We start from the raw sequence: 20,414 nt of genomic DNA, 5'->3' as shown, positions 1-20,414 counted from the left end.
GCCTGCGCACAAACGGCCGCCTGGCTCCCGGAAGTGGAGGGTCTGTTCCGAGCGCCGCTGGGTCTGCGCGCCCGGAGGCAGCAGCGCTCGCGGAGCTTGCCTGCCGGTGCCCGACCGCCATGTCGTCCTTCGACACCAACCCCTTCGCGGACCCAGTGGACGTAAACCCTTTCCAGGTAGAGCCCAAAACTCGCAATTCTCTTCAGGGCCGAGGGCCGCCGCCCGGGCCTCTTCCACCGTCGCCGTGGCGTAGGAGGGACGGGCTTCTCGCCCAATGGGAGAGCGGGCTCTGCGAGCTGACCTATCGTAGTGTCCGGAGGGCGGGCGTAACTAGCAGGTGGCACGGAGGAGGGGCGGGGCGCTGTAGGTGGGTTGTAGGGTGGGATTTTTCCGACTCGGTGCACTGCAAGCCCCCTGTAACTGCTGGACACTGCTGGGCAAAGGGCCCTGGAGCAGGCACAGGCGGACCCTTGGGGAGGCCCTGGCGAGGGGTGACTGTCATGTGCCTGCCCGTCCTGGGAAGGCACCTGTCTTGAGTCACTTTGGGGAACAGGAGCTGACAGCAACTCCTTGAGGAAGTGGTAGGGGAGTCTCCGACGAGATGAAGAAAATACGGAAAAGCCCAGAACATCCCCGGCCGCCGGTCATCAGCAGCGGTTAGACTGCAGGAGAGTCCCCTGAGATTCCCAAGAAGAGAAGGCTAAGGGGTGGGTGGAAAGTTGGCCCAAGTTTCAAAAATGGCCTTGGCTCCCAAGACTGTCCAACACGTTGGGCGTGGGTCTGATGCGAAGGGGTTTTGAGCAGATGAGAGAGCTGGAGGAAGGAAGGGAGGGAGCGAGAATTCCTGAAAGCTCAAGGAATGCTGGTGGATGGCCCTGTGTGCACTGGCAGAGCAGTGGAGACACACACTGACCCACAGGCTTGCCTGACCTTTGACCATACACTGAAGGAGAAAACTGCCTTTGCCTGAAAGCAAAACCTTTGGAGCAGGAGCCCAGGGATTCCACCCCTCTCCGCCTCCCTGTTGGTGAAGAGCTGGCTCTGCTGTGAGATCCAGAGCCCTTGGGCAAGGCTGGCTCTAGAGCGCTCTGTTTGCATTGACTGATTTCTGAGCCCTGGTGTTCCTGCCCTGTGGAGGTGTCACACGCTTTGGTGCAAGGGACAGCTCCAGTGTCCTTGCACGTGTCGGGGAAGTCCTGGGAGAGGTCAGAACACACACAAAGGGGACTTGGAACTAAATAATCGCGCACGTTTGTGAGTTGGAAATTCTGTGTGTCTTTCTGAGTCTCAAGGTGACTTAGCCGACAGGTGCCCTTGAGGCAAGTTTTGGGAGCTTGTTTGTGTTTCAGCCAGGAGTGCTGGGCCTTCCAGTAGTAGCTTAATGCTTCCAGACACAACCTTTGCAAGGACCTCCTCTCTCAGGCAAGGCCAGCAGTCCTGTGTCTTAGTTAAGAAAGAGCTCTTTGCTTGTTTTATTTCTGCCTTTTGGGTAACTTTTTGGCTTTTACTTGCCATACCACTGTGTAATAGTAGAGTTTGAATTTCAGTGAGAACTAGTAAGCTTTTTTCCTTTTGTTTGTTTGTTTGGTTTTGGTCCTATCTGCATCAGAAATAGGTTGGGTGCTGTTATCTGACCAGGGAGGTGATCAGCTGTCCTGAGCTTTCCTGGGGCACCAGTGGTGGGGCGTGCTCATTTGTATAAATAGCTCCATGAAGGCCTCAGACCGCAGCTCCAGCCCCCAGCAATGATTTTGTGGACGGCAGCAGAAGTAACTTCTGCAATTCAGGCCAGATAGTCCGTCCAGCGGACAGGCCCCAGGATATGCAGGGCAGGAAGCGGCTGTGCTCCCGGAAACCAGCAACATCTGGTGGGGAATCCTGTGTGGGAAGGATAGAGTTGGCCGGCCACGATCCTGTCTCTCTACCCGACGTCCTCCGGGGCAGGCTTTTCCGCTGCTGGCAGGCAGCCGCAGCTGTGTAGAGCGAAGCAGCCTTAGGTGTGAAGCGTGCGTTCCTCTGGGCTCTCCTGCTTTCCCTTCCAAGAATGGAGCCTGCCCGCCTGCCTCCCCGGCTACAGGCCTGGGGGCTGGGTGTGAGCCCAGAAGCTTCGTTTGCTCAGGGTGTTGGCGCTGCTGAACATAGCAGGTGAGCGTGGGGACGGACGTCAGAACTGTCCACCTTGGCGACTTCCAGAGCAGGGTTAGTGTTCCGGTGTCACCCCACCTAAGGGTCAACTGTAGGAATGCGCCTTTGGGGGTCCAGTGTCAGGGGGTGGCTGCTACGGCCAGGAACATTCTCAGACATCAATTGCTAACTTCTGCAGTTCAGAGATGGAGACCCCAGGAGTGTAGGGCAGGCCGAGTGAGTCACCGATGCCTGCTCGGCAGCAGGAAGGGCCCAGACCCGGGTCACATTTCCACAGCAGTGTGATTTTATTTATTTATCTATTTATAGCTTATTTATTTAAGAGGTGGAAAGAGCAAGCAAGGGAGTTCCCACTACTGGGTCACTCCCCCAAATGCCCGCAGTAGCCAGGGCTGGACCAAGCCAAAGCCGGGAACCAGGAACTTCCTCCAGGTCTCCATGGGAATGGCAGAAACCAAGTTAGCCAGGAAGTGCTGGAGTTGGAAGCAGGAGTGGGGAATGTGGACAAAGCCCCTAGCCAACACTTAAGACATGAGCGGCTCAACTGCTGGGCTAAGGGTCTACCCTGACACAGACTCTGGTGTTGGACAGCCAGTGCGGGCTAGGGGCTTGTTTTCCTCTTGCTAAAGAAAGAATGTAACAGCATCACCCTTGTCACTGTTCTTGAAAGGAGAGTCCTGCTGTGGTGAAAGTCACACATTGGCACTCCTCCTTTTTGTGTTTTTTTTTTTTTTTCCCAGTGTGAGAGGATAGAATAGTCCCAGTGTGTGTCCTGCCGTCAGCTGTGCCAGGCTTGGGAGGCGCCTGGGGCTCTGTGCTCCCCACCCCATGAGCCACTGCCGACGGCTTAGAGAAACTCCACAGTTAAAGCACCTGCTTAGCTTTGTCAGACCTCTTGTTTCTCTGAGCCACTCAACCATGGAACCCCATTTCTGCACACCCTGGTGACATCTGGTGCAAGTCCCAGTGTGGGTGGGTTCTTCCGCATCCAAGTGCCTTACCAAGCCCCTGTTTGTCCACCCCAGCTCCGAGGTGTAGTGCGGCCATGGGCTTTAACCACCCTCTCCTCTTTTGCATGTTGTTCAGAAAACATCCTGCAGAGTAAAGAGCCCCGTGTGGGACGTTACACCACAGGGGAGCAGCCGAGGCCCAGCTCCCAGGGGGAAGCAGGAAGCTGCCCTCCAAGCGGGCCTGTTTCCCAGCCTTGGCACGTCCTCATTCCTGTGCATTATGGTGCGTCTGCTGCGGGCCTGCCAGGTGTCCAGGCTTCTCACCGAGCCTCTTCTGGCGGTCAGGAAGCAGGAAGCCAAAGGAAGCTGCTGTTCCTCCTTGTAGTTTCAGAAGTCTGCGGAAATCAGACCTCCCAGCAGTTGTCAGGGCAGGCTCCCCGCCCCCTCCACCTCATGGCCCAGATTGTGCCAGCTGCCAGCTTTACACACACGCACGCGTTGTGCTGCCTCCTCACACTGGAACAATCCTGTGCTGTGGTGCTCCTTGCCCTGTGGGTGGAGAGACATGATTTGGGTGTGAACAGAATTATACAAAGTCCCCTGCATGCACACTGGACACCTGGCTGCTTCCCAGTGCAGTGTGCTGCAGCTGATTGGCAGCTCCATGACCTGTCAGAGCCACTTGAGAAACCAGCAGTGTGCCCCTGCATCCACCCACGGCCGAGTTCACTCAGCACAGAGAGGGCTGTTGCTGGCCTTCTGGTTGGCCCCTGCAGCTGGGCTGTACATGAGGAGGAGCTTGGCCAGAGACATGGGGCACAAGGAGCCTACACCTCTGTTTCCTTCGGAGCTGCTTGGCATGGGGAAATCCCGCGTTCAAAGACACAGTGGCATTCAACCGGGACAGACCCGGGACACTGAAGGAACACCATGCACAACTGCAAGGTGTGACCTGCATGCCAGGTGCCCCTCGAGACGCTCCCCCTAGAGTTCCTGTCGCTGAGGCCCACCGTGGTGGGCACAGTGAGCACAGCCAAGCAGGCAGTGCCTGCCCGCGTTTCTCATCTGGCGGGGAAGCCTGGAACGGTCACCCGTGAGGACAGGACGCGCTGGGCAGGAGGGTGGTGTTCCAGTGTTCCTGCGTGCTGTCGCGCTGCAGCCCCGGCACCTCCACACTCTTAGGTTCTGAGGTCTCCCGGGACACACAGCTCCTGCTTGTGGCATGCATGCTTGCTGTGCCAGTCTTGTGTGCATTCATCCCTGCCATGATGATATTCACCTCAGCCCATCCTCCCGCTGCCAAGGGCCCTACAAGTCTGTCCTCAGCCACGCTTTCCTCACCCTCCCACTGGGCCTCCTGGGAGCATCCTCACACCCAGTCCTGCCCTAGATCCTGCTCCCACTACCCTCCTGAGCTTCAGACCAGCATCCCACTTCACGGGCTTCCCTGAGGCGCCTTTCACCAGGTGAAGGTTCTGCACCTCGCCTCCCCTCTCCTTTCTCTCCTCTCACCCCCTCTCTGCTCTCCCTCCCCTTCAATCATCCTACAGTACTTCATTCCCACCCGACCTCTGGCCTTGGCCTAAGGATGGTCCATGGGGTCTCTCCCTTGTCCATCACTGTCAGTCATGTCAGCCTTCCTGTGCCACCCTCCTCCCCTTACTCCCTATCTCACATTTTACCTGATGGCAGACCTCTAATTCTCCCTTAGGATCAAGTCCAGAGTCCTTTTTCTGCCCCTGCCCTCTTTGGGCACTCCTGGCTTTCCTCCCTACATACTTCCCTCCCAGGCTCCAGGACTGCCCGTTTGTGGAATACGCGCGTGCGCGCACATACACACAAACACACACACACACACAAGCAAATTGTTTACCTAAATTTAACAAGCTGTTTACCTAAATTCTGTGCCTTGTCGGGATGTCTCCTGCTGCCCTCTTCCTGCACCTCCAGGCTAACCTCACAGGCCTGACCAGCTCCCCAGGCTGTCTGGGGAAGCCTTGGGGCCAGCTGCCCTGGCCTTGCAGCTCCGGCACTGACCATGCACCTCCCCGGCCTGCCTGCCCTCTGTTGGAGCTTTGTACTCTGCTTCCCAGGGACAGGAACTAGGACGTTTTTCCTGGTGCTCAATGTGGACTGGTTTGTGCTGGGAGACCAGTAAGGGCAGTGGGAGGGGCTGACCTATAGCTGTGCTCAGAGGAGGGGCGTTCGGCTAGGCAGATCCATTTCACTTTTCCGGACAGGGAGGGAGGCTGGAGGGTGCCCCTTGGTCCCCGTGGGTCTCAGGCTCTCATCTGCAAAGTTGCAAAGCCTGTGGGGAATGCACCTGTGAAGTGACGTCATCTTGTAAAACCCAGGAAGGGCAGAAGCTAGCTTTCCACCAGGGTTTCACAACCTTTATCACAAACCATGGTCTATAATTATGGTTATGTCTTTTTTGCAGCTATAATTTGGTATTCATATAGTAGAGTCTTTCTGTATCGCTGCACTACCTTCATATAGCCATATTTTTGTTTTTTGTTTTAAAAGAGAAAAAGCAAGTGAGCTTGCTAGTTCAGTCCCCAAATGCCTGTAAGTCAGAACTGGGCCAAGATGAAGTCAGAAGCCCAGAGGAAGGTGGGTGGGGCAGGATGGGAGAGCAGGGAACAGGTGCAGAGGCCTGCGCCTGGTGAGGACCTGCGAGGCACATGGGAGGAGAGTGCAGGCCAGGCCAGCCAGTGTGTGTTCATGTCCTGCCTGGGTGCTGCAGCCCATCCCTGCCGGGCACTTTCCTTCCGTGGAGGAGTTGGGCAGGGCTGCTGACCCACACACCTGCTGCCCCCTTGCTGTCCCTCTCTAGCCCCCTTTGTCCCCATCATCACTCTGCACCTAACTGTGGCCCCTGGCCCCTCTCAGGCTGTGTCCATGGTCTCAGCTGCCTGACTCTGGTCCCCAGAAGGGGACGACCACCTCCCTTTCATTGAAGCATGTTGCCCAGGCGCACTGTTGACTGGCTGTGGAGGCCTGTCATTTAGTCCTCGTCTTGGCTGGTCAGAGCGGAGCAGCACTGAGGGGGTTTTAGCTTACTTCTCCTTCGAAACTTGACCTCGCTATCCTTCCAAGTAACTTTGACTCACTTCAGAGGCAGGCGGTGCCCCATGAGTGGAAGGAAGGCTGGTGACTTGGTGTTGTGACCTTGTGACCCAGTGGAGTTGGCTCCCCCCCATGCAGTCTCTGTGGCAGGTGACCCTTCCGTGTGTGTCTCACTGGGGCTTCCTCAAGGACCACCTCCTTTAAAAGAAAATTCTAGAAAGGTACACAGCCAAGAAAACCACTGATTAGGATGGGGAGGGTCAAAGCATGGGGAAAGGTAGGTGGGACAAATGCTTCCAATTTTCCTTTTCTTCTGTGTCGGGGGAGAATGGAGAAAGGGGGTCTGCCAAATTGTATGAAGACCCAGGATGGGGATGTCCACTTGATGTCATCTTAGAAACCCCGATGTGGAGAAGATGCTTTGAGGGGATCAATTGAGTGATCTTAACAGTTCTGAGATGCTGTTGGTTTCATTGCTGCAAGGTTGAGAAAATCCATCCATGGTCCATTGACTGACAGAGTTCACCCTGGTGCATCCACTCACCCAGACACTTGCTGCCAAGCTCAGTCAGGAGAGCTGTTCCAACCCGTTCTGTGCTCTATCTTCTGCCGTGGCACTCAGCAGGCCCAAATGAGCTGGCCGCCTCATCCCCTGTATGGACCTGGACATGCCGTCCACTGCACAGGCATCAGCAATTGTGGAAGCATGGAGGACTGCCTGTTTCAAGTAGCTGGGAAGAGGCCTCTGTCTATTGCCTCCTGGGGTGGCCACGTTGACTGGCACCTGCACTTTGGCCAGCATTGTCCTGGACTCTGGGTGCTTTCCCTGCCTTTGGCCCAGGCAGAGGGACCTGAGTCATCCTGGCGTGGCCTTGTCTTTGGGGGGTGAGCTGACACAACATCCTGCCTTGCTAAGCCAGCAGACATAGGCTCCTCCCCCGGGCTCTGGCACAGCAGCTACTGCCTGGCAGGGCCCGGGTCTGGTCCCATCTCTGCTTGCCATCCCCACCTGCTAGGGTAAATCTAGGGAAGCTGGGATGGAAGCCCACGTAGTTGAGCTCCTGCCACCCCTGTATGACATCCAGTTGGGATTCCTGGCTCCTAGCTTTGGCCTGGCCATGCCCCGGCTGGTGCCAGCTTTTGGGGAGTGAACCAAAAGGTGCTGTGTCTCTCCCTCTGCCTCTCAGTCTGCCTTTCAAATAAATAAGTGCATTAAAAAAAGCACTAGTGCCGCTGTAGAAGCAAGCGGTTAAGTGGCTCTAGACAGCGGATCCCAGGGCCATGGGCAGACATCTCCCGAGGTTTGGAGTTGAGAGAGACTGGTGGGGCGTCTCTGTGGATGCTTGTCCCAGGGGCCTCTGCTGCACTGTTGGGTGATTCTGGCCCTCAGTGTCAAGTCCCCGCCAGACCTCAGCTTCTCTTGAGCCCATCACAGCTTTTAGACAGAACCCAGGTCTGGTGAAGAGTGAGGCAGCTGGAGTTTCAGTGTTTTCAGCTCCCCTGCCCAGGCCACGGGCTCCTGGACCCTCGGGCCCCCACCATTCTGCAGGAGTGCCCTCCTCCACTCCCTGGCATCTGGTCAGAGCTTCCAGGGAAAGCGGAAGCCCTGCAGTGGGTACCATTGATCCTGAAATGTTGGCTAAGCTGGGCTCTGCCTCAGGCCCTTCACCAAGCACAGGGGCAGGTGGGGTGCAGTAGAAGATGCAGAAGGCAGACTCCTGGTCACAGAGACCAGTGGGTATTTACAATGAGTCTGGACCACGTCTCAAAGATTTTACATTGTGTAGACACAGCTCACACACCCTCCTCCCACTTCCTGTCCCATACCCAGGACCCCCTCAGGCTGCCACAGTGGAAGATTTGCAGTTCATCTGTGGTGCTGGAGGTCGCCTGTTGGCCACGGGTGTGTGCGCCAACACCTGAAGCTGCCCCCATAACCGGCCTCTTAGCCCTGTCCCGCGCTGACTCAGACTGGAGGAGCCTGTCCCCTGGGGTGGGGCAGTGCTCTCTCTGACTCTGCCCGGCATCTCAGGTGTGGCCAGCATCTGCTGGATCTGAAAGGGGAACAGGCACTGAGCCCCAAACCTTGCTGCAGGAAGCCAGAGACCTCTGAAAAACCACGAGCCACTCGGGCATGAAGTCCCCAGCCCCTGCTCAGCAGCAGGTGGACACCCAGACCTCACCCTGTCCCTTTGTGTAAGCTGCAAGAGCCACTGTGTGTGAAGCAGAGGAGGCTGGGAATGGGGACTTGTGGAGGGTGAGACTGGCCAGACACACTAGACCCACAAAACAGGTTCAGGCGGTGTGCCTGCTGCGGGCTGGGTCCTAGGGACAATCGGGCACAGCCTTGCCCTCTAGCAGATGTAGTGTCTGGAAAAAGCTGGACGGCACGCCAGGTACTGACTTCAGCTCTGTGGCCAGTGGGAATAGGGAATAGCTTGCTGTGACAGTGTTGGCCTCGTCCCCTACCAATCCCCCAGGCTGCTGTCTGAGGCTCAAATGTTAAGCTTCCTGACATAGGCAAAGCTAGGGGGCAGGGAGAGCAGAGACTGAGCTGGTGGTCCTCTGGCCCCCTCAGACCATCCCTCCCAGAGCCTGGGAGTGGCTGTGTGCTGCCCCTGTGCCTTCATTCCGTTTCCCAGAAGAAAAGGGTGCCTTGTTGGGTGGGGCTCAGGGTGAGGACAGACCTACCTAGGCCAGCAGGTGGCCCATGAGCTAAGAGATGGCGGGAGTCTTGGACCAAGCCTGGGCAGACATCAGATGGGAGAACCTGAATAAGGCCATGTTCTGAGGACATTTTTATGTTTTTTTTTAAGAGAATCCAAAAGCAACAACCAAAAACGATTTCCTATCTTTTCCCATCTCTACTCCCAGCAAGTATGCCTGACTTCACTTAAGTCGGCACTGGTGGCAATTTATGTTCCAGAACCTTTGCTCTCCTTTGAGAAAGTGTAGGAATAATGAATGAAGCAGCAATGAAGGCTGCTTCGCCCCCTCCCTGGAGGGAGGCCCAGAGACCACTTTGAGCCTGCGAGGCTGCTGACAAGACCCTGGGCGGCACCTCAGTCCACGTCAAGCCTGTTGTGGGAGGCTGTGGGTGTGGCCTTTCCAGGAAGGACAGGTATGCAGCTGTGCCACAGGAGGGCATTTGGCAGCTGCACCTGTGCCCAGTGTCCCCAGGGACTTGCCCACCTGTCACCGCATCTAATATGTCTCTTTGACTTTCTAGGACCCCTCTGTGACCCAGCTGACCAGTGCCCCACAGGGTGGCCTCGCTGAATTCAACCCCTTCTCCGAGGTGGGTGCCCACGCCCTTCCACCTGTGGTTCTGGGGATCTCAGGGCACAGGGTGCAGCAGAGACCCCTGCACATCACAGCAACCACCGTCCATAAGGGTTGGTCTCCGTGTGCTCTCAGGGTAGGGGGAGGACATGGTGGTCACCACAGGTTTCCCCTGGAACCTGTGACCTGAGGCCCCTTCTGAGGATGGGGTCCGGCTGTGCCCCAGAGCTCTGGCTCAGGGTCCTGTGTTTGGAACAAGCTGGGAATGGGCCTGGAGGGTGAGGCTGGCCAGATAATGGCCAGAGGGCTATGGAGGGAATCCCCTTTAGCAAGAAGGGACAAGTGCTGTGTTCTAGGCTTGACACTCACTTCCCTCCTGGGATCTGTCTCGTGCAGACAAATGCAGCGACAACGGTTCCTGTCTCCCAGCTTCATGGGCCCTCACAGCCAGCGGTTCTGCAGCCCTCAGTGGAGCCCACCCAGCCGACCCCCCAGGTATTGTGGGCAGGGGTTCCTGGAGCGTTCTGTACAGTGAGGGAGGGCAGCTCTGTGGCCACTGGGAACAAGGAACAGCTTGCTGTGACAGTGTTGGTGGGAGCCGCAAAACACTGTGGCCAGCCTGCATGGTAAGCAGACTCCTGGGCCCTGGCCACCCTGCCTGGCACAGAAGAGGGGTGCCTTGCTGGGGACAGCTCAGAGGGAGCGAGAGGTTGGGATGCAGAGCTCCTGCCCTCACCCTAGGCAGAGCCATAGCCCCAGCTCCCACCACTACTCTCTTTTGCTAATGTGTTTGCAACCATCACTTGCAAGGGAAGGGCTGCCTTCCCCTCTGATATCCTCAGCCCCTGTCCCCAGCCCTGGCCACCACCAACCCCAACACATAGCTCAGCCAGCAGTCTGGGCAGTGGTATCCTCAGCAAACCTTAGCCCACGGAGCGCACACTCTCCTGCCCTGGGCCAAGAGTCTCTCTCTCCTTGACCTCGCATGGCCCAGCTTGCCTTCCTGTGTCCCTCTGTCCCCACACCATGTCCTGTGACTCTTGTCTGCTCTGTGCCCAGTGCTCAGCCCTGTCATGTGCTGCCCATTGGCCTATGAGCATGGCCCACAGCCGCGTGTGTGTTGCAGCTCCTGCTTAGGCAGGCCAGCAAGATCCTGCCTGCACGGTTCCTGGCAGTGGGTGAGCTCTCAGAGAGGCAGATGCTGCTAGCAGGAGATAGTGTGCTCAGACACAGCCACATGCGAAAGCTTCCGCAGGTAGGCCGAGGCTGGGCCAGCAGGTGCATGGCCCTGCAGCTGTGCAGGTGAGGCAGCCCCTGGTGCAGGGCGGCCCTGTGTCAGTGGTGGGCTGGGAGACCTGCGACCCGCCCCCAGAAGGCTTCTCAGTGCGGTCTACTGTGGTCAGCTGCTTCATCCCCCAGCTGCCTGCAGCACCTGCTGACTGCCTCTCAGACACCATGGCAGTCTGGAGTACCCCCTTTGAGGGGAAGTGCGCGTGTGGGTACATCTGTACACATGTGCCCGGCATGTCTGCATGCCCATGTGTATACACATGTCTGTATACACACTCTCCTGTCATTGTAACCAGTAGGATGTCTGCTCAGCAGGCAGCAGCAAGTCCCTGGACAGGAGCCTCTGAGCCCCTTACTCAGAGAGACCACCACCCCAGAATGGGAAGAAAGCTGGGACAGCGCACACTGCAAAAGCCAAGAGGAGGGCCTATTCCAGTGGGGGTGATTGGCTCAGGTCCAGCGGGCCTGGTGACAGCTCCTGGGGTTGGGAAGAAGGAGTGCTCAGGCCCTGCCCTGAGGTCTGGGCACACGGTGACCCCTCTGAGGCACCCTTCCCCGCGTGGCTGCTGGCCATTCCCACCCCTGCCAGGCTCTCGGGCTCCAGCTATGCGTCAGTCTCTTGTTCGTACCCGTAGAGGTCACTGCAACTGAATTCTGCCTGGACTCCCACTCCCATGGAAGGGTGGGAAGCTCTGGGGATAGTTCCCTCTCTCGGACCTAAGAGTGAGGGGAGATGAGAGCTATGGTGACACTGAGGGGCTGGGTGGGGTGGGAGCAGCAGCGGTTGAGTCACCTTAGCATATGTGGGACTTGCCCACCTGGGCTGGCACTCTGCTCCTGGTTCCCCTGAGTCCAGTGTCTCCCTCCTCCCCGTTCTCTACAGGCCGTGGCTTCTGCGGCACAGGCAGGCCTGCTCCGGCAGCAGGAAGAACTGGACAGAAAGGCTGCCGAGCTGGACCGCAAGGAGCGGGAGCTACAGAACACTGTGGCCAGCCTGCATGGTAAGCGGGCTGCTGGACCCTGGCCACCCTGCCTGGCACAGAAGAGGGGTGCCTCGCTGGGGGCAGCTCAGAGGCAGAGGGAGTGAGAGGCTGGGATGTGGAGTTCCTGCCCCCACCCTAGGCAGTCACCCCATTCCAGAACTAGATTCTTGGGTTTTGGACAGCATGGGGGGGTCTCTGGTTGGCCCAAGTCCCCTACTTGTTATGATAGCCTGGTTGCCATACTTGGGGGCTCATGAGGAGTGAGAATAATCTTGATGCAGACACGTTCCCAGTGCATTTGGTCTTCCCTGTGGCCTTGGGCTGAGCCCTGTCCCCTCCCAGTCCATGCTCCATGAGGACCTGACTCAGAGATGCCTGGCTGGTGGGGCTGGACCTCACCTCGCCCTTCCTCCCCGTTCCACACAGTGAGAGAGAACAACTGGCCGCCACTGCCCTCCTGGTGCCCAGTCAAGCCGTGCTTCTACCAGGACTTCTCCACGGAGATTCCTGCCGACTACCAACGGATATGCAAGATGCTCTACTACCTCTGGATGTGTGAGTGCTGCACGCAGCCTGCGGGCCCTGGCCCTCCCCCAGGGGCAGCCTCATCTAGGACCTTCCTGAAAAGGGGCCTGCAGGTCACAGCGTGGGCGGGGGAAACAACTACCCAAAGACCCTGGTGCTGGTGGAGCTCATGGCACTAAGGGCCCTCCTTAGGCAGCAGTCTCCCAGGTGTGGGCCCCAGGTGCCCAGAGGGTGCAAGAAAATCCTGCGTGGGTTCTTTTGGACCACACAGGCCCTGGGAGGAGGGCTGCTGAGCCGAGGGCCAGCCTGTCAGGAGGGAGTAGGCCTGCCATGCTGGGGTCCTGAGCAAGTGTTCCCTCTGCTCTTCCCAGTGCACTCAGTGACCCTGTTCCTGAACCTGCTCGCCTGCCTGGCCTGGTTCTCGGGCGACAGCTCCAAGGGTGTGGACTTCGGCCTCTCCATCCTGTGGTTTCTGATCTTTACCCCCTGTGCCTTCCTGTGTTGGTACCGACCCATCTACAAGGCCTTTAGGTGAGTGGGGCTGGTGGCGGCAGGGGGGAGCCAGCATCCCAGAGAGCAAGCCTAGCTGCTAGGCAGGAAACCCGCTTTCCCATCCCCCAAACAGCTGGGGGTTGGGCCACCATCTGCAGCTGTACCTGTGTTGTGTCTTTGGTTTTGTGTTTTTTTTTTTTTTTAAGATAGTTTTATTTTCATTAGAAACGCAGATTTCCAGAGAGAAGGTGAGACAGAGAGAAAGCTCTTCTATCCACTGATTCACTCCCCGAATGGCAGCAACGGCCAGGGCTGGGCCAGGCTGGAGGTAGTCACCAAGACCTTTTTCTGGGTCTCCCACCACAAGCATTAGGTTCATCTGCTGCTGCTTTACCAGACCCGTTAGCTGGGAGCTGGATTGGAAGTGGAATCACTGGGAGTGAAACTAGTGCTCATAGGAGGTTCTGGCATTACACACAGCAACCTAACTCACTGTGCCACCATGCTGGCCCCCTGTGCTGCCTTTTTTTAAAAAGATTTTATTTTTTTTATTTATTTATTTTAAGATTTATTTTCTTTTTTATTGGAAAGGCAGATGTACAGAGAGGAGGAGAGACAGAGAGGAAGATCTTCCATCCGATGATTCACTCCCCAAGCACCTGCAACGGCCAGTGCTGCCCCGATCCGAAGCCAGGAGCCAGGAACTTCCTTCAGGTCTCCCACACGGGTGTAGGGTCCCAAGGCATTGGGCCGTCCTCCACTGCTTTCCCAGGCCACAAGCAGGGAGCTGGATGGGAAGTGGAGCTGCCGGGATTAGAACCGGTGCCCATATGGGATCCCAAGCCCATTACACTATCGTACCAGGCCCAAGATTTTATTTATTTTTGTTAGAAAGGTAGATTTTACAAAGAAGAGGCAGAAAGACCTTCCATCTCCTGCCTTACTCCCCAAGTGGCCGCAATGGTTGAAGTTGAGCCAATCTGGAGCCAGGATCCAGGAGCTTCCTCTAATTCTCCCACACGTGTGCAGGATCCCAAGGCTTTGGGTTGTGCTCTGCTGCAGTCCCAGGCCACAAGCAGGGAGCTGGATGGGAAGTGGAGCAACCGAAACACAAAGCAGCACCCGTATGAGATCCCAGCGCGTGCAAGGCGAGGATTTAGCCACTAGGTCATTGTGCTGGGCCTCTGTGCTATGTCTTTGAACTAGGCCTAGGGGCCCAGGAGGGTGGGTGGGATCTCGGTCAGGTCGCTCTCCCACTGGTCACAGTCCCTGAGAGGTGGAGGGTTCTGTGTGAAGGAGGTGCTTGCTCAGGGCTGTCCTCAAGCCCGGTTCCACCCCACAGGGCTTTGTGCATCTGCTCAGCACCAGTGGCTGCAGCGTTAGCAGTTTCATCTGACTGACCCCAGGAGGATGGAACTGTGCCTCAGAGTGAGTGCCTTCAGGGCTTGGACCACTGAGCAGGATCTGACCCTTGCTATGTTTTGGCTGCCAGGACGTGAAGAAAGAAATATGCTCAGGCCACATAGTGAGGCCCACGTTCCCTCCCCCACTCTTCTCCCCACCCCCACCCCAGTCATCCCAGCCCTACAGTTTGTTGTTGTTGGTTTTTTTAAGATCTATTTATTTATTTTATTGGAAAGTCAGATTTACAGAAGAAAGAAGGAGAGACAGAAAGATTTTCCATCCACTGGTTGACTCCACAAGTGGCCACAACAGCCAGAGCTGAGCCAATCAGGAGCCAGGAGCTTCTTCCAGGTCTCCCATGCGGGTGCAGGGTCCCAGGGCCTTGGGCCGTCCTCGACTGCCCTCCAGGGTCACAAGCATGAGGTGAATGGGAAGTAGAGCAGCCGGGACATGAACCAGTGCCATATAGGATCCCAGCGCATGCAAGACCAGGACCTTAGCCATTAGGCTACCACACAGGACCTCTTGTTTTAAAGATACGTTTTTTGAGTCACAGATCAATAGAGTGAAGGAAAGACAGAAATCTTCCCTCCCCTTGTTCACTCCCCAAATGACTGCACTAACCAGGTATGGGCCAGGTTGAAGCCAGGCCAGGAACTCCACCCAGATCTCCCACTTGGGTGACTGGGGCCCAGGAACTCGAGCCATTATCTGCTCCCCTCTCAGGCGCATCAGCAGGAGCTGGTGGGAAGTAGGACTTAGATAGCACTCCAGTATGGGATCAAAAGCAGCGGCTTACCGCACTGACTGCGCTGCTGCCTCCAGGCCTCCAGTTGTGCTGTGGCTTATGCCTTTGCCTCAGATGTTCTTTCCTGGTGTGCAAAGTGAAGAAACTACTCCTTGGGCTGGCACGATGGCTCAGTCAGCTAATCCTCCACCTTGTAGTGCCGACATCTCATACGGGTGCTGGTTCATGTCCCAGCTGCTCCATTTCCTATGTGTCTCCCTGCTGTGGCCTGGGAAAGGAGTGCAGGATGGCCAACGTCCTTATGACCCTGTACCCACGGGCCTGGGATGATAGCATAGCGATTAAGGTCCTCGCCTTGAACACACCGGGATCCCATATGGGCTCCAGTTCTAATCCCGGCAGCTCCACTTCCCATCCAGCTCTCTGCTTGTGGCCTGGGAAAGCAGTGGACAACGGCCCAAAGCCTTAGGACCCTGCACCTGTGTGGGAGATCTGGAGGAAGTTCCTGGCTCCTGGCTTCAGATCGGCGCAGCACTGGCTGTTGCGGGTGCTTGGGGAGTGAACCATCGGATGGAAGATCTTCCTCTCTGTCTCTCCTCCTCTCTGTACATATGCCTTTCCAATAAAAATAAATAAATGTTTTTAAAAAAAATGACCCTGCACCCAAATGGGAAATCTCGAAGAGCTTCCTAGCTCCTGACTTCGGATCAGCTTGTCTCCGGCTCTTGCAGCCACTACTTGGGGAGTGAAGCAGCAGACGGATTTTTCTCTCTGTCTCTCCTATCCGTAAATCTGATCTGCCTTTCTAATAAAAATAAACCTTCTATGGCCCGACGCAGTGGCCTAGTGGCTAAGGTCCTCACCTCGAATGCACCAGGATCCCAGATGGGCACTGGTTCTAATCCCAGCAGTCCCGCTTCCCATCCAGCTCCCTGCCTTTGGCCTGGGAAAGAAAGCAGTCAAGGACAGCCCAAAGACTTGGGACCCTGTATCTCTATGGGAGACCTGGAAGAACTTCCTGGCTCCTGGCTTTGGATCGGTGCAGCACCGGCCATTGCGGTCACTTGGGGCGTGAATAATCAGACGGAAGATCTTCCTCTGCCTCTCTTTCTCTCTGTATATTCTGACTTTGCAATAAAAATTAAAATAAATCTTAAGTAAATAAATAAACCTTCTAAATAAAAATATAAACTCCTCCAGGAATCAGGGTGTTGGGTTTCAAGGGGCAGCACAGCCAGTTCTTTGAGGAGGGTACCAGCCCCAGGCCTTAAACAGAAGGTGAGCGAGGCAGACCCTGCCTGATGGTGGTTGATGTCTTGTCCTTTGGGGCGCTGGGATCTGTGTCTCCTTGTCCCTCCTGTCTCCCCAGGAGGTGAGCTGTCACAGCCTAAGTGGGATACTGAAGCACACAGTCCCAGCGCCCGCTGACTTCTCGTGTCCTCTCTCCGCAGGTCCGACAACTCTTTCAGCTTCTTCGTCTTCTTCTTTGTATTTTTTTGTCAAATAGGGATCTACATCATCCAGTTGGTTGGCATCCCTGGCCTGGGGGACAGGTGAGACTCAGGGCGTCCTGGAGGGTGCTGGGCCATGGCCGTGGGGCTCAGCCTTTCTCGCAGTCTCCTCTCCACCTCCTGGAGCGTTGGAAGTGACCTGGGCCAGCACCTGAGGGCCCCAGGGCTGTATCTGCTCCCCTTGGCACGCCCCTTGGAGCACATGGCTGGCTCATCTCCCAGCTTCCTCAGTTCCAGGCTCCCACTGCACCTCAGAGCAGCTGGCTGACGTGTGCGTTTCTGCCCTGGTGCACAGGGTACATCGCAAAAAGGTCAGGCTGGCTAGCTCGCCTGCACCTCTGCCTGTAAGGGATGTACTATTTTGGTCCTCTCCCTTCAGCGCAGCTGGCAGGTCTGGAACAGTGAGGAGGGGGCTGAGCCCCCAGCACCCCTCTTCCTTCTCACCCTGCTGTTGCTCATCTGGCCCCTTTTGATCAGTGACCTGATTTCCTCACTCGGGAGCGGGAGCCAGGCGAAACCCTGATGGGAAGGATGCGATTAGTCACTGTTGTGCACACCCTGGGCCAGCAGGCAGGGCCCGGAGCTCCAGCACTGCCTGCCCTGCCTGGCTGAGCCCTGTGGCCCCCAATTGTGTTCCTCACTCAAGCTCCCCTGCCCCCACCCCCCGTGACTATCTCTCCCTCCTTTTTGGTTCCTTCCGGTAGAATATACACCCCATCAGATTCACCCTTTTTCTTGGCACTAAAACCACGCGGAGCTGCATATCTCTGGCTTCTGGTGCAGTTACCACACTGTCACCATCCCCAAGAAATCCCTGCTCCCCTCCCCTTCCTTAAGCCCTTGGCAGCCATGAGCCTGCAAGGTGGGTCTGGGCCCTTGATCACACTGTGCTGAGGGTGTAGCAGTGCCTCACGGCATCAGGTGGACACGCTGCTCTCCATTGGTCAGCTGAAGGGCACGGCAGCTGGAAGCGTGTGTGCGTGTGCAAGTGTCTGTCCTCTGCATACCTGGGAGCAGACCTACTCAGCTCTGTGGGAATTCTGTGTTTTACTTACTGAGGCGCAGCTGCACCAGGGACCCTGAAGTGTCCCTGTCATCCATGCTTGGAATCGTTTTTGTGTTTTGAGTTTTTTTTAACTTACTTATTTTTAAGATTGCTTACATAGTTGAGAGTGATACTTACCTATGTGGACCCCCAGTTAGGGTGGGGAAGTTTGAGGTGTGGAAGAAGGTGGGTGAAACAAATGCTTCAGTTCTTCTTTTTTTTCTTCTTTAACTTATCCAACTAGAGATGTGGTGTTTCCTTGTATCTCTTATTTTCTGAATAGATAATGATGCTGAGCATCTTTGTGGTGTTCAGCCATTTGTGTCATCTTTGGAGAAATGTCTATTCAAGTCCTAACTTGTTTTATATATATTCTGGATGCTAGAGCCTGATTTACAAATTATCTTCTTAAAAAAAATAGTATTGGGCTCGGCGGCGTGGCCTAGCGGCTAAAGTCCTCGCCTTGAAAGCCCCAGGATCCCATATGGGCGCCGGTTCTAATCCCGGCAGCTCCATTTCCCATCCAGCTCCCTGCTTGTGGCCTGGGAAAGCAGTCAAGGACGGCCCAAAGCTTTGGGACCCTGCACCCGTTTGGAAGACCTGGAAGAGGTTCCAGGTTCCTGGCTTCGGATCGGCACAGCACCGGCCCGTTGCGGCTCACTTGGGGAGTGAATCATCGGATGGAAGATCTTCCTCTCTGTCTCTCCTCCTCTCTGTATATCCGACTTTCCAATAATAATAAAGCTTTAAAAAAAATAGTATTTCAGGGAAAGACACAGAGCTCTTCCATCTGCTGGGTCACTCCCCGCATGGTTGCGATGGCCCGGGCTCTTCCAGGCTGAAACCAGGAGCCCAGAACGCCATCCCGGTCAGCCGTGTGGTTGGTGTGGGTCTGAGCACTTGAGTCATCCTCCGCGGCTTCCCCATGCACATACACAGGAAGCTAGACCAGAGCGGAGCAGCCGGAACTCGGACTATCATAGCTAGGCTAAGGGATGCTGGCAGTATCACAGGCAGCACTTATTAACACACCATACCACCATTCTGGTCCCTAAAATTTGTTTTTCCATTCTGTTTCTTGTTTTTAGTTTCCTTGATGACATCCTTTGGTGCCTAAAACTTTAAAAAAATGTTTTTTTTGGTGCATCCCAATTTTGTGTTGTTCTGCGGCTGCTTGTGCTTCTGGTGTTGGGCACAAGGAGCACTGGGGACCAGCTGGCAGAGGTTGGAGTTGTGGCCCTGCCTTGTGCTGCCTAGCTTCGTTCTGCAGCCACATCTAAGGTCATGAGGAGGTGCCCTTGGGCTCTTCCCACCATGTCGAGGTCCTCCTTGTCTGTGGCTGGAGTCATGGGCCACGTTGTGGGATGGCCTGCTGTTTCCTCCTTGGCTGGCTTGGACGGCCTCATGCAGGCTCACTGGCGTCTGCATGTCCGGGTTTATTGCTGCTCTGTTCCATTGACCTACACGTGTGACCCCTCTGCCAGCTCCACAACTATCTGGAGATGAGCAAATGGAATGCTCACGGAGGGAATGTGACTGGCCGAGGGCCAGGGAGGCTGCCCCTGCGGGCCCTAGCTGGGCGTTGGTGAGGGGACACAATGTGAAGCCCTAGTGGGGACTGGCAAGGGCAAGGGCAACGTGGCCTGCGTGTGGTCCACTCCCAGCGTGCCTTGTCTCTTGCCTGTGCAGTGGTTGGATCGCAGCCCTGTCGACGCTGAAGCAGGAATCTCTGGCTGTGTCCATTATCATGATGGTGGTGGCCGGCTTCTTCACACTCTGTGCCGTGCTTTCCCTGTTCCTGCTGAAGCGGGTGAGTGGGGGGTGGGGGTTGGGCAGGGTGTTGGGCTCCCTGTTGCCTGGAAGGGGGCTTCTCTCACCTCTGCCTCTCCTGCAGGTGCACTCACTGTACCGCCGGACAGGGGCCAGCTTCCAGCAGGCCCAGGAAGAGTTCTCCCAGGGCATCTTCAGCAACAGAGCCTTCCGTGGCGCCGCCTCGTCTGCCGCCCGTGGTGCCTTCCAGGGCAACTAGCCCAGTGGCCCTGGGCCCTCTGCCCCTGCCCTCGCTGTCGCCTGCCTTCTGAGCTGCACTTTCCGTGGGTGCCTTAACACGGTGGTCACGGCCACTACAGGCCGTGTTGGGAGGGTCTCACCGGTCTCACCATGGCTCTCCCTCCTCCCCGGGAGGGGCTATGGGCTCTCCTGTCCACCCAGGGAAGGGGCGGGAGGGACAGGGACTCTTTTTTTTTTTTTTTGACATGGCAAAAGAAATCATACAAAACTGTTTTCCCTTCTCGGGCGGGGCCTCAATAGGACTCTGGACTCAGTGGGGACAGAAGCTCTCAGGGGTCGCTGGTTGACCTGGGCCCACCCAGCCGGAGTGTCTGCAGGGGTCCTGGGGCTCCCCGCCTCCCCGCCCCCAGCAGGCCTGTCTGCATCTGGTGCCACACAGAGTCCCCCCCTGCCCAGGCCAGGCTGGTCCAGCTGCAGCCAGAGCTCTGACCACCTGCTGGGGCAGCAAAAAAGGGGTAGGGAGGGGGAGGACACACTCCTGGGAGGACAGGGTATGGAGTCTTTCTGAACCCCAGGCAGGGTCACCAACACTGGGTCCCGTCTGTCTCCTCCCACCCCCAGCTCTGTAGCTGGGCCCCTAGAGAACTTCTCCCCAAGCCTTCCACCCCTGCCTGTGGGAGGCTCAGCGGAGCCACCCGGGTTTTATAAACTCCTTTTCTGGTATTTTCTCCTCCGTGTACAAATGTATATGTCTCAATTTTTGTGCTTAAATAAAAGATTTTCTGACAACACCGGTCGTGATGTAGACTGTGGGTGACCTGTGTGCTGGGTGGTGGAGGGGTTGCCGGGCGGGGGTACGTTAGGGGGACAATTCTCAAGGCCCCACTCTGAGGATGAGCCCCTTCCCCTGGAAGACCTCCAGCCTTCTTCCAGAGACCACCTTCTCCTCCCCATACTTCC

The 20,414-nt window shown here is 56.5% G+C and overlaps 1 protein-coding gene across 2 annotated transcripts; it reads left to right on the top strand.

Annotated features, from left to right (window-relative positions):
• SCAMP2 (secretory carrier membrane protein 2) lies at positions 1–20,245 on the top strand. 2 transcript variants are annotated; one of them, XM_058665475.1, is made up of 10 exons: positions 1–176; positions 9,394–9,462; positions 9,843–9,941; positions 10,573–10,701; positions 11,620–11,737; positions 12,146–12,274; positions 12,616–12,775; positions 16,340–16,441; positions 19,134–19,254; positions 19,339–20,245. In XM_058665475.1, the coding sequence occupies exons 1-10, from the start codon at positions 120–122 to the stop codon at positions 19,471–19,473; spliced, it is 1,119 nt and encodes a 372-aa protein (XP_058521458.1). In that variant the 5' UTR covers positions 1–119; the 3' UTR covers positions 19,474–20,245. The 2 variants fall into 2 exon arrangements, with proteins under 2 accessions (XP_058521458.1, XP_058521459.1); XM_058665476.1 differs by lacking the exon at positions 10,573–10,701 and having other exon boundaries at positions 4–176.
• Positions 20,246–20,414: the final 169 nt, after the last annotated feature.

This window comes from Ochotona princeps, chromosome 6 (genome assembly GCF_030435755.1).
Source record: "Ochotona princeps isolate mOchPri1 chromosome 6, mOchPri1.hap1, whole genome shotgun sequence".
In the NCBI taxonomy this organism is placed as follows: Eukaryota; Metazoa; Chordata; class Mammalia; order Lagomorpha; family Ochotonidae; genus Ochotona; species Ochotona princeps.
The sequence above is the reverse complement of the archived record's forward strand: the minus strand, read 5'-3'. Positions and strand labels throughout refer to the sequence as shown.

Bases quoted from the DNA above. Each gene is read 5' to 3' on its own strand.
- SCAMP2 (XM_058665475.1), top strand. From the start codon at position 120: ATGTCGTCCTTCGACACCAACCCCTTCGCGGACCCAGTGGACGTAAAC. The intron at 12,776-16,339 runs GTGAGTGGGGCT...CTCTCTCCGCAG, and splicing joins CCCATCTACAAGGCCTTTAG to GTCCGACAACTCTTTCAGCT. The intron at 16,442-19,133 runs GTGAGACTCAGG...TTGCCTGTGCAG, and splicing joins ATCCCTGGCCTGGGGGACAG to TGGTTGGATCGCAGCCCTGT.